The 12,789-nt window shown below is 39.7% G+C and overlaps 1 protein-coding gene across 8 annotated transcripts in view; it reads left to right on the top strand.

The window, feature by feature from the left end:
* The window catches only part of znf536 (zinc finger protein 536), a 237,311-nt gene extending 225,275 nt beyond the window's left edge, over nt 1-12,036 (top strand). For all 8 annotated transcript variants that reach the window (XM_023332538.1, XM_023332539.1, XM_014470109.2 and 5 more), the window contains one exon: nt 10,804-12,036. In XM_023332538.1, the coding sequence (XP_023188306.1) occupies nt 10,804-10,958 (155 nt within the window). In that variant the 3' untranslated portion in view covers nt 10,959-12,036. The remainder of the gene's footprint in view (nt 1-10,803) is intronic.
* Nucleotides 12,037-12,789: the final 753 nt, after the last annotated feature.

The raw sequence follows: 12,789 nt of genomic DNA, 5'->3' as shown, positions 1-12,789 counted from the left end.
ATTCAAATCTTAATAATCCTGATAAATGAAATAATAAAACAGTTTTTTGCAGGATCATTTTTGGTTATGTGAGAAAACAGTGTTACTCAGGGCAACAGAACCTTCGCTGACATCGACCAGCTACTGACAATGCAGTAAATATGCACCCAGTTTCTGCTAAGCAAATGAAGCCAAAGCTGGTAAATTCTTAACAATTCATGAACAATGATGTGTATGACCCCCCCCCCCCCCACACACACACACACACACCAGTGTACTGTTGTGAGCTTATACCTCCACACCCACCTCATCCTGGTCTTGGCCAAGCAAAATATTACAGTATCAGACTTCCTGTATCTTCCTTATGCCTTCGTTGGTTATTTATAGAACTGGACTGGCAAAAGAATTGAGGGAAAGTCAAATATTACACAGCAGGTGTGCTGTTAGGCCCATTTTTTTGTTTCTTCACGTGGAAGACGAAAATTGTTCCATAAGAGCCAAAGACCGCTTTCCCCGACGGCCTTGTGTGTATCGCAGAAAAACGTGGGAAGGATGTCAGTGTATGTAAACACAAAGCTTCCCAAACAGCAACAGAAAAGGACAAAAAACGAGTGGAGATGACCTCACCTATTCATGCCCGTCAAACAAAAGCTTCCTTTACAGGGAAAGAATGAGCGGGAATGATAGTTTATTACAGAGCTGAAGAGGTTGCCAGTATACATACAGGCACAAAAAAAATAAATAAATAAAATGAAGTAAGATAAGGAACTATCTGTGGAACCGCAGAAACTTAACAGTAAAAATGTATATATTTTTTGGAAACTTTTTAAACTTGACCACAGGCTGTTTCTAAGGACAAAGTGCCAGAAGCATTTAAGATGTGACCTTTTTTCCCCTGCACATTCCATTGCCATTATGCTACATTGTTGCTGAATAAAAGGCTGTATTATGTTCTGCCTCCCCCTTCCCCAGTAAAAGGCCAGAAGTGGACCCAGTTTTTATCTGCTGAACGAATCAATCAGGATTATGTCAGCTGAAAAGAATCACAGACAGCAGTCGCCAGGCCCCACGTCTCTCTCTGTTTCTGAGTGTTTGTCGCTGTGTACAGTATATCCCCTCTCTGCGTGTGAAAGGACGAGATGTCCACGTCACAGGACGGCACTTGTTGGCTTAGAAGATGCCCGACTCGGTGACAGAGGCGTCGTTTGGGACTCTGAAAAGCCGAAGGATTTTTCCTTTAAATGTTTATACATTTACTCCCTCCCAGATCACCCCCTCCTCCCCTTTCTCCGTCCTCTATGGGAGGATTGGAAAAGCACTAATTATCATTTCAGCAGAAATGATTAGGAGATCAAACAGGGATCGAATGCCATTTCCTTCCATTAATGCAGGGGGTTTAGAGTGCCTGTCACAGCCTGGCTTGTCCTATGGCCTGTGGAGAGCAAGAGAAGAGAGGAGGGGGGATGGAGAGAGGGACACGGATTCAAGGAAAATAGAGAATGAGACAAAGTTTGGCAACAGAAAGAAAGAAAGGGTCAAAGAGGAAAAAATAACAAAATATTTCTATCTGGTGTGATTTTACAATAAAAAACATGTTTTAAACAGGTTTCCTGGGCTAGCCCAACTAACAGCACTTAGACAAAAACCGTTAACAGACCTAACATGGACTAGGTATTAATAAGGAAACAGTTCAGTTGCCATGGATCTGTCATTATAAATTTTGCAATAGAGATACAGGCTGAACCTGACAGACAGGAGAAACTTCAGGTTGCCTCACAGATGCATTAGACAGCATTGACAGCACTTACTAGAGTTTGATGGTCACACTGTGGGTTTGCATGAGGGTGGGTGGCCACATTGTCCAATTCACCACAATATGGGAATACAAATGATTTTCACCAGAGCTTAAACGTTTCTAGAGCTTATTGAGTACCAGAGCTCTCTTATCCAGCACCATTAGGAGTGACTATGGCACCAGTACATGTGTTCTCTCTAAGTACCTGCTTTGACCTGGCCCAATGGAAAGAAGGACATTGGTCAACAACCACTCCAATAGTTTTGAGTTCAATAGTTTTTTGGGTTTTTTTAATGTGTGTTTTGTCCATCAGTGTGGAATCGTTATCTTAGTGTCAAGATGAGGCCCAACAGATTTACTTTCACAAGTGGAATATTACGGTTTTCTCCATGATGCTCCACTTGACACATATATATATAAATTTATGTGAAACTGCTTTGGGTTTATTTCAAATGTAACAGACACAGAAATGGAAAAGATGGGAGGAAAGAAAAATGGTTGGGAAAAGTTTTAAAGGGGAAGAAGGAGATGGGCGTAGAGGAGAGAAAGACTCTTAGAGAATTAGCCAACAGCCTAGAATCTGCCTCTACACCTGCAGAAAGAGAAAAAAACAAAACATAAGTTCACGGTTAAAACTGCTTAATCAGTTAAGATCTGAATCCAACGTTATTTTATCACCTCTGACCTTGGAGTGGGTTCTGTTGCCGACTGGAAGCAGTGTGATGCATTGACCACAAGGGGGCTCGGACTTCTGAGAGTCAGAGTGCAGCTGAGAGGCTTTAGCACTAAGTTAGATCCTTGACCAGATTTTCCCCTCATCACTGTCTCTGGTTTGCTTTCGTACCAAATCCCATCCATATTAACCTTCTAGCTATTGAATTTTGTTCTTTGCTGTCTTAGCCAGAGTGGCGTAGCTGTTAGTCTTGCAGCAAGGAGGTGCTGAGTTTGAATCCTCTATGTGTGGGTTACTCCCACAGCTCAGAAACAGGCATGTTAAGGTTAATTTACCACTCTAAATTGCCCTCAGTTGTGTGTATGTATGTGTGTATGTTTGTGTGTGTGTGTGTGTGTGTGTGTGGGGGGGGGGGGGGTTTATAGTTCTCTGCTGCTCTGTGATGGACGAGTGCTCTGTCCAGGGCGTACCCCGCTTCCCCAGCAATCCTGCATGGATTATTAGGCAGCTGTAAGAGTTGGATGCCTTGGTCAGTGATTGTAGATTTAATTCAAAAAATTGTCATCTTTTACTATATTATCCACATTTTTGACAAAAAAACCCCACCAAGGAAATAAACAAACTGGTAGATCACAAGGCTCTGTCTCAATCACAGGATCAAGGAGATTTGAGGTAAATATCTGAAAGATTAGAGCAGAGAAAGTGAAGCACGGCGGAAGAAGTGAGAGCGAGGATGAGCTTGTGATTGTCTCTGCACGTCAGATGAGAAAAATGTCAAAGAGAATGTGAGAGATGACCTCTGCGTTCATCACCCATTAATGACCCTGCAGCTCTCAGCTTCATTTTCCCTCTCATGCAAAACATAAAAAAAACATTTCCTCCTGTCTCCAATAGTCATTTCCCCCCGCATTGTATTTATGTATTGAAAAAAAAAGGTAATAGATCAAGCACATTCCATTATTCTCTTATAAGATCATTAGCAAATATAATTAGATATGAAAGAAAGTAATTTGGAGAGAAGAGGAGAGAAAAGCGCTATCAGGCAGAGAAGACAGATTGTAGCATCAGAGTGTTTGGGCTTAAATTGCTCAGCGGAGGTATTATCAAGCCGGCAATCTTTTAGCCTCAGAAATAGTTTTGGAGACAGACAGCGAAAAATAGAAAGAGGCCACTAACATTGACTTCATTGTATTTCTCCCCAACTGCAATCATTCTTTTTTTATATATATATATTGCCTTCTTTTCCAGTTTCTCTCTCTCTCTCTCTCTCTCTCTCTCTCTCTCTCTCTCTCTCTCTCCCTTTTGCTCTGAATCAAATCATCCTGTCATAGGTATCACCTCACACTAGTCCCCGAGAGTTTGCAGCACAACAAAAACCGAGTTTATAAAAAGAAAACAAGTTGACACAGAGTCATCACAGACAAGAAGAAAAAAAAAGCAAATTATCACAGGCAGCAGAAAACAGCTAACCTTCTCTGCTCACTTCTCGTGCGTATTGATTCGGCTTTTGTATTATTTTGGCAACTTTAAAGAGCAGGCATAACACACAAATTGCGGCGTGCCTTGAAGCAGCTTCTTGAGGAACCTTCTCGCTGCAGATCTCGTCGTCTCTCTTTCTGCACGTGGCACATCGCGCCGCACACACTCCTCACCGGCGCGCGGGAGTTTTCCTCACTCCTTTTTGCACCTTAACCGCGCTGTGTTTGTCTAATAAGGATCTGAGCTGAAAGCAGACTGAGAGCACAATAATCCTGCTGCGTTTTACCACAAATTTTCTTTTTTTTTTTCTTCCTCACCTCTTCTCCTTCTTTAGTAATGCTTTAAGGGATTGGGGGTGGTGGGACGGGTGAAAGAGGAGGGGTGGGCTGGCGGTATGGATGTGGATTTTTCTAGTCTTTTGTGCGAATCACAGGGAATGGTAACTATAAACATCCTGTATTCATTAAAACCATCTAAAAATACAATTTTGGGAAGGGGGGAGCGAGGGGTGCGCTCACTTCCTCGCCGCTCCTCCTCAGTGTATACAAGCAGCCTGTGTTATGCCTAGTGCTGCTCATATTTACATATTTATAAATGCTGGGCTGTACAATGAGCCAGGGCTTTGCCAAGAACAACAGTTTTTTGCGAGTGTCGAGCCCAGATGCTTGTGAGAAGGAACAAAGCAGCCATGAGCAACACCAGCGGCGTGGACAAAGTTCACACAGGTCTTTCATGGCTTTCTAACACCTCATGTCCAGATGAGGCAACACTTGATATTTTCTGTCATTTTTCAGTTCAGTCTGCTATTTCGACCGACACCTTTGTGTGAATTTAAACATTTTATTTTCACATAAGGCCAAAATGGAACTTTTTAAGTCCATACATGGGACGCTGCACTACAAAGACAAAATCTTACCTGGAATTTTTGGTCTAGTTTCTAGCTCAAATATTGTTAAAATAAAACTAAACCAACTTAAAAAAAGAACATCTCAGCAAGATACACTGAGGAATGTATTATTCTTTAAAGAATTCTTTAAGTCAAGAATTCTTGAACATGGTTTAAAAGAAAAAGGTTAGTTTTAAAAATAAATAAATAAAAAGTCCACTGGCATATTTTTCACTTAAAAAATAATAATAAAAAAAATTATTGGTATATGTGAAAGAAAATCTGCCAGTGGACCTATTAAATTTTTATGTACAGTCAAGAATCATTGACTTAAAAAAATCATATTTATCTTGCTAAAAAGATACTTCTATATTAGCTTTCCTTTTTTAAGTATACTCAAATATTTGAACTAGAAAAACGACAAAAAATACCTGGTATGATTTTGTTGTATTGCAGAGTGATCAGAGTTGATGTGTAACTACAGATGTTCAGAGATTTATTTCAAATCATTGGAAAAGGTGGAAACCGAGGAAGCCAGCAGCTGGAGAGATGTTAAAAACAGTTTGTAGGGATCACAGCAAACCCAACTCCTCAACCACAGTTCATTCTCTGTTTCCACATAGGAAAAGCTTTGAAACACTGAAGAACTGCTAAATGCTACTAATGTTAGCATTCATCTTATTGCCCTCATATTTGCAGTGTTTGTGTATGTCAGAGTTTATGATATTTAGGGGTCAGACTAAGGCTGAAATGATTAATCAAGTTAATTGTGATTAATTATTATAGAAATAATTACCAACTCATTTAATAATTGATTAATTGTTATAAAGACTCAAAAAATAAACATTTGCTGAAATAATAGCAAATTACCTTTTGCTGTTCTTTCAAAACTATGTACATTTTGCATTTAACATATATATATATATATATATAAAGCACATAAAAAGCAAATGCTAGAGGAAGGCTCTGGTTGTGATGTTCAATTTCTTATTTAAAAATGAATTATTTGTTTATTTGCATAGTTTCATGTATTCTTAATATTGTATGAAATGATTAAGTTGTTAAGTGAAAAATCTGCTGAATGTGCCATTTTTTGTGTTGTTATTATTACATTAATCAATTAATCGTCCGAATTTTTTGGGGGAAAAAATCGTTGTAGCCTTAGCGTAGCTGCCTTTACTTATTTATTTTGGAGTTGTTTTTAAACTTGGAGTTTTTTTTTTTTATTCATCCACTGAAAACCAAATAAATGAACAAACTGGGTTTAATCTATCTGTCTCTACACCTGCAAACTCCACACAGTTTGCTGATGTGGAGTCAGAGCAGATGTGGAACATAAAACCCAATTTCATTCAAGCTAAATTGATGAAATACAATGTCAGTTTTAGATACTCAGGTTAAATAAAAATATAACATTTACTGTTGGAACCTGAACATGAATCAGACGTATGTCCTGTGTTCTAACCCTGGCTTCAATATCATCAAACACTGAATGTTGTTTTTATTATTATTATTTTTTTTTTTTTTATTTTTATGCACATAGCTGCAGTTGGTGCCACATTATCCTTTTGAGACTACGTTTCTTCCGCTCACACTTCCACACATATCTCCACCACCTTATTCCCATGCCGTCTCCCACACAGGCTCAGAGTGAAGTGGTACGCCATTGTTCCTTCCTCCATCCCATTTATCCATTCTGTTGAGCATGACACATGTATTAACAGTGGATGGATCCTGGAGCTGGGTGTCCTCACACCATATGTTTTGCTTTCCCAGGTCCTCTCCCACAAAATCCCCACACCTCTCCTGCCATCTGCCATCTCTCACAATGCCACATGAGGGCGCCCTGCTCCTTTATGTCATTACATAGGAATGTGGCATGTGCTGTAAATTATTTCCAGTGACAAGTATGTTTATCTGAATCACGCTGCCATCTTATAAGCATCATGTATGCGCGCTGCATCTTCTTCCCCCCACCCCCAGGGCGCTTTGATGAAAACAAAGAGATAAGACTTGCATTCATGTGATAAATGAATGCCAGGCAGGTTTTCTGTGTCTGTTAGGTGCATCTGCCGTCTACCCGAATGGGAAATTAAAAACTGTGATGGTGGGGGGGAAGTTATGCTAAACCTATAAAGTTGGCCAGGAAATCTCTTACCCCTCCTTCGCAGCGGCAGTTGTTTGGGGAGAAGGAGCACCATGCTTAAATAATAACATTCCAGGTGGCTTAGTTAATGAACAGTGAAAATCAAATATGGGGCCCTAATCTGGAGCTCGTTACAGGAAGTTTCTTTACAGGGAAGTCACAGGCAGGAAGTGCCCTTGGGGAGAAGCAAAATACTTTTTGAAGATTCAGGGGCGGGGGGGGAAGGAAACTTTGCTTTTGCTAAAGCTTTGACAGATTTTGCCCATAAAAAAAAAAACAACCAAAAAACAATCTCATGGCAAATTTTGGCAATGTAAACGAAAGGCTTTTAAAAGAGCTAAATTAGCTTCTCACTGAGGTGCAACTTTCAATTTTGAAATGCAGAGACTAAACAACCATTAAAGGAGACAGGTGTGTTAAATGAACGAACATGGAAAGCTACGGGAAGCTTCTGTGTCTCATTTACTGTCTTAGTTTGCCATCTTGTGGCCATAGCTGTGTATGACATCATGTTAGAAATGAATAGTGTGTGCAGCATGAATTGGAAAAATATTTCCAGTCACAGGCTATATACCACTTATTCTACAAATATTAATGACATCAAAAGGAGGCTTTTTTAAATGATTTTTTTAAATTAACTGAGCAATTTGAAGGGCATCAGCAGAGTCGTACAGGGGAGGGAAGTTAGTGCATGTTGGAGCCATTTCCTCAGTGAACAGACGGCCGCAGAGTTATTACTCAGCATTGAGTCTCAGAGATGTTTTATCTTGTTATTAACTCCGTTCATTCTGATACCCATATCTGTACTGGTGAGAGAAAGAGAGACACAGAGAGAGAGACAGAGAGAGAGAGAGACAGAGAGAGAGAGAGAGAGAGAGACAGAGAGAGAGAGAGAGAGAGAGAGAGAGAGAGAGAGAGAGAGAGAGAGAGAGAGAGAGAGAGAGAGAGAGAGAGAGAGAGAGAGAGAGAGAGAGACAGAGAGAGAGACAGAGAGAGAGACAGAGAGAGAGAGACAGAGAGAGAGAGAGAGAGAGACAGAGAGACAGAGAGAGAGACAGAGAGAGAGAGAGAGAGAGATAGTGCGGCTCAAATAAACTCGTGTTTTAATTTGATTTTGTCAGATTCATAACGCCAGTTTTAAAAGAGCGTGACATGCAAATGTTCTTGGTGGTGTTTTATTGCAAAATAATTTCCAAATAAGTTGCTGAGGGAATGAAAGTGCAGACACGTGTGTGTGGGTGTGTGTGTGTGGGGGGGGGGGGGTTGAAGGTGGTCGTTGCTTCTGGACGTAATAACAGTTATCTATTTCCAGCTGTTTTACAATACTTCATTTTTATTTTTAGTTCTTTTTTTAATTGAATCACTCTGCTCACTTTTCACACACTGTCATGCTGCTTGTCACGCTTATTGAATCAAGCGAGTTGCTTGTGACTCGTATGAAACTACTACCCCTGGTGTCATAACTATAATGTGTTTCCAGCTTCTGTTTTCAGAATGAAGACATTTTATTTATCTTCAAATCAGGAAGTCACTTTGTACACTACGTACTATGAGCAAGACAGAAAAAGAAACTGTTTGCAATTAGAAGTGGATTTATTCAATAGATGCTGCAGTTTATTAAAGCTGTGATTTTGCTTTAATAAACTGTAGTGAGGAAGCAGAAGGAATCCTATCGCAAGCAAATAAAATGACAGGGAGTTTAAATATACTGTCTGACTAATCATTTAATGCATCTGGAATAAATGTTTAGGATTTAAATTAGTTCATATGTAGAAAATCCTCAGATGTGAAACTAATTCTCCTTGCATGCCTAGAATGTAGACCAATGGGCATCAGTGACTTCATCAGGACAGGAGTTACTCATAATCAGGCAGATACCAGAGTGCAGCAGAACATGCTCTGTGTTGGAGTTCCACAAGTCCTGGTTGTTCTTTCCTTGCACTTTTTTAGATTATCCCTTTATTCCTTGATCTGCACATCTTCTTCATGCCTCAATCCACTGAAAGGTCCTGACACAGAATAAGAGGTTATGCACCCAGTTATAATTAAGGGGTAAAACAGAATGTCAGAACATGTGTGAGGTAGAAAAGTGATGAAACAGCAGATAACGATAATGACAGCAGCACCACCAGAGCCCACAGGATCAGAGAGGACAGAGACACCTGATCTGATCTGACCTGACTGGCATTGTTCAGCAGGCCTGATAGTTTCTAATAAGAAGAAAAGGCTCCAAAACAACCAAATAGAGAGGAAATCCTGTCACTCACCAAGGTTTGAGTTTAAATGCTCACATGATGCATGATCTTAGAGAATCAACTCATATAATCTAAATCTGAAAGAAGCCCGTACCTCCTAATCGTGTTCAGTGTCTTACAAAAGACAAACCACATTCCAGATTCCCGAGTTACAAACTGATTCGTCGCCTGTTCTATGTAAACCTGGACCTGTTGCTTCGACTTAACACAGTCCCTCCACTTGAGATCACGTAATCTTTCCGATTCCTGTTCCAGATGTGCTAGCTTACTGATAACCAAACCATTTTCACACCAATCACTGATTTGCATTTGGGCCAATCTATGTTGAACTTTCCTTCAATCATTAAATGTTTATGTAACTTAAAGATGTGGACTGAACTATTTTAAAGCAGCCAGTCTTTTAAATATCACAAACATAAGATTTTACATGATTCAGATTAACTTGAGAACCTAAGTGAAAAAGTAATTTTACTGAGACTTGAACTTTTTTTGTGTGTGTGGGGAAAAATGAAACCTTGGTCAAAGAGACACTAATAGTTTGCTACGTTTGCAGACTATCCAACAAAACGTGTTACTTTTCCAGGGAAAATACAGCAGACATCTACATTTTAAAACACTAAGATAAAATAAAAACATCGTCTCACTACAGTTGTGCCAGACAGAAACAAACACTCAGAACGCAAAGACATTATTAAAGGTTTTGGTGTTTTTTTTATTATTACCATACTTGTAACAGATCATTCTCAAACTGAATTCATTTAGTAGACATTGAGATTAGTTGGCACCGGTGGCTCAAGCAAGCAGTCTTTTCAAAACTATCGTATGAACCTTTAAAGCAGTGGTGCCCAAAGTGGGTCCTGGAGGCCCGGCATCTGGCATGATTTAGTTCTCTCTCTGGTTTAGCCACCTGATCAAATGATGGCTGGATAGGCAGCCTAAGAAGAACACTGACAAGCTGAGGAGGTTGTTTCTACCACCAGAGAGAGAACTAAAACATGCAGGATGCCGGCCCTCCAGGACCCACTTTGGACACCACAGCTTTACACTGTCATTATCAGTTCTGCTTTGTGCAGTTTTACAGAGAAGTTGATTATTTATTCAGTAAACTGAGATAGGAAGCAGTGCACCAATAGAAAATTGATGGTGTTTCGCTCACAGGTTTGTTTGATGCAGGAAGGTTATTGGTGCTGCACTACCTCCAACCTTCACTTCCTGTGTCAGTAATCATACACTTCTGTGTAAATAATCACTCAGTTCCAATGACACAATGGTTCAAAGATTCCTAAACATGTGTTTGGATGAACCACTTTGATGTTTTTGAGAGCAGAGTTATTATGGGATGGTGAACTTCCCCTTTAATTTTGGTCCAGTTTCAATTTCCGGTGTCAACTGTTGTTGACTAGTAGTGTACAGATTAATCTTAAGCAGGTGAAATTTAAAACTCATGTTTAAAGATTTAAGTTGTAACCCTAACCCTGTGACATTGTGACATTCATGAATGTAACCTCAGTGCTAAAGAGTTTGTTTGAGTGTGTTAGTGTTCACATGTTCACGGTGCTAATCTGCCTCTTGTTCTCTCATTGGCTGCAGCACATCTGTGGCTAGGAGAGGAGGACCAGCCCATGATTCATGACCCCGCGTTGACCCTCGAGTCCAACCAGCTTAACAACGATCTTAACCACCCTAACAACCATAACCTGGGTGAGCCTAAGGGGCTGGACGCCCATGCTGGAAACAAAGACTAACAACGTCCACCAGAGCGAGGCTCAGTGACAACCACAATGACGACGATGAAGGTGACAATGAGGCGAAGGAGGATGAAGGTTAAATGAAGGAAAACACTATAACAGAGACTTTATTTAAGATGATTTAAAAAAAGAAGAAAACTACTACCGTCAGAGGGAATGGAAAGTGAGAACTGTAAAATCGGACGTCTAAGACGGTGTTTGAATTTGCGAGTTGGACCTAGTGACTTTTGCAAGCATCCTCGCACACTTATCAAGATGATGGCAACCTTCCTTTGTGTTTCCTGTGGTCTGAATGCATCTTGTCTTTGTTGTCCTATACACATTGCTTCTGTTTTCCTTCAGGTCTTCTTTCTGTCCTTTGGATGAAACTACCTGTCTGAAGATGACTTCCTGTAAACTAGCCCTGACATTACCGACACATTCCTGGAGCTAGAAAAAAAATATTTTGTAACTAGGACTGAAGTATTAAAAACTTAATGAAAACTGTTTCCTTTTCCTGTAAAGTGAAGATTATCCTGTTGTACTTGGTAGAATGTATTCTACTGCTGAATAGAAACTAAACTTTAGCAGACTGTTGACTGAGACCAAGCACATTCCTGTCAAACTAGCGCCTCGCGCCTCACCTTTCAGCTGTCATGACTCCCTGTTTATGTCTCACATCATTCACGCTGAAGATGGTTAACTACAGACATGGTCCTTTTTTTCCAACCTGCAACATGGTTCTTCCCAGAAATGATTTACTAATGGAGGTATGACTGGTCGGCTTTTGATGACGGTGGTGCTAGTAAGTATTGTGAAGACGGAACTTTCAAACTGCTATAAATTCAACACCCTCCATTACCAGGCCTTCATCCCACTACAGAACCTGTTCTTTTCCATTTTTTTTGTTGTTATTTTTTTCAACGCAGCTCTGGTGCTTGATGTAAATAGAAAGATATACAGCAGCGCGACAAAGTCGACATTTAAAATGTTTGCGATGAGGGAAAGTAGAGGAGTGACGATAGTTTATTGGCCGTAGAATCACATGGCCGCCATTCTTCTCAAGTTCGAAACGGAAGAATTAAAAAAGAAAAATCAAAAAAATGAAAAGAGCAAGAACAGTTTTCTTTCTTTGAACCCCTACATCCCTTTTGCTTCATCTCTCATGTCTAACCTGGAGGACTGTAGTGTTGCAGATGTTTGTATAATACTGCCACCAATCATTGTTGCACAGTGTTACTGACTACTGAAAATGGTTTGATGTATTTACTTTAAGATGAGAAAAAAATAGCATAAAACTGGAAAAAGACAATGTGTATAGCCTTAGATTACAAGTCATCTGTTATTGCTACTTCAAAGCTATGTAACTGTGCTAGACTGTAGGATGTAGGGTTGACTTTATTTTGAACTTTTATATGTACTGTACATTAATGCCTTGTCCATTTACTGATCAAAAAAGAGAGAAAAAAATGAGAAAAAAGAGGAAAAAGATGACAATCGTCTCCTGTGCCCCCATATATACAGATCCATAATGCATAGAGGGACTTATCCTTTCTGATTTCTTTCATTTGTTTGGATTCTCAGAAGTATTTTGCACTGTGATAGTATTATAAATCCAACCTATACAGTACAAAACTAGCTAATTAACTAAAATGAGCGTGTGTTTGTGTGTCCCTTGGCATTGTGAAATGTTTCTGTCATTTTTTGTGAACCCAGAGGAAAAAAAAACCCAGAGAAAAAAAATAGTCTGATGCGGTATGTATAGTCCAAATATAATACTTCTTTCTTTTTTTTTTTAGTTTGATCAACATCTATACTGTATGTGACTTTTAAAAATGGTTCCTCAGAT

This window comes from Xiphophorus maculatus, chromosome 4 (assembly GCF_002775205.1).
Source record: "Xiphophorus maculatus strain JP 163 A chromosome 4, X_maculatus-5.0-male, whole genome shotgun sequence".
Lineage (NCBI taxonomy): Eukaryota > Metazoa > Chordata > Actinopteri > Cyprinodontiformes > Poeciliidae > Xiphophorus > Xiphophorus maculatus.
The sequence above is the reverse complement of the archived record's forward strand: the minus strand, read 5'-3'. Positions and strand labels throughout refer to the sequence as shown.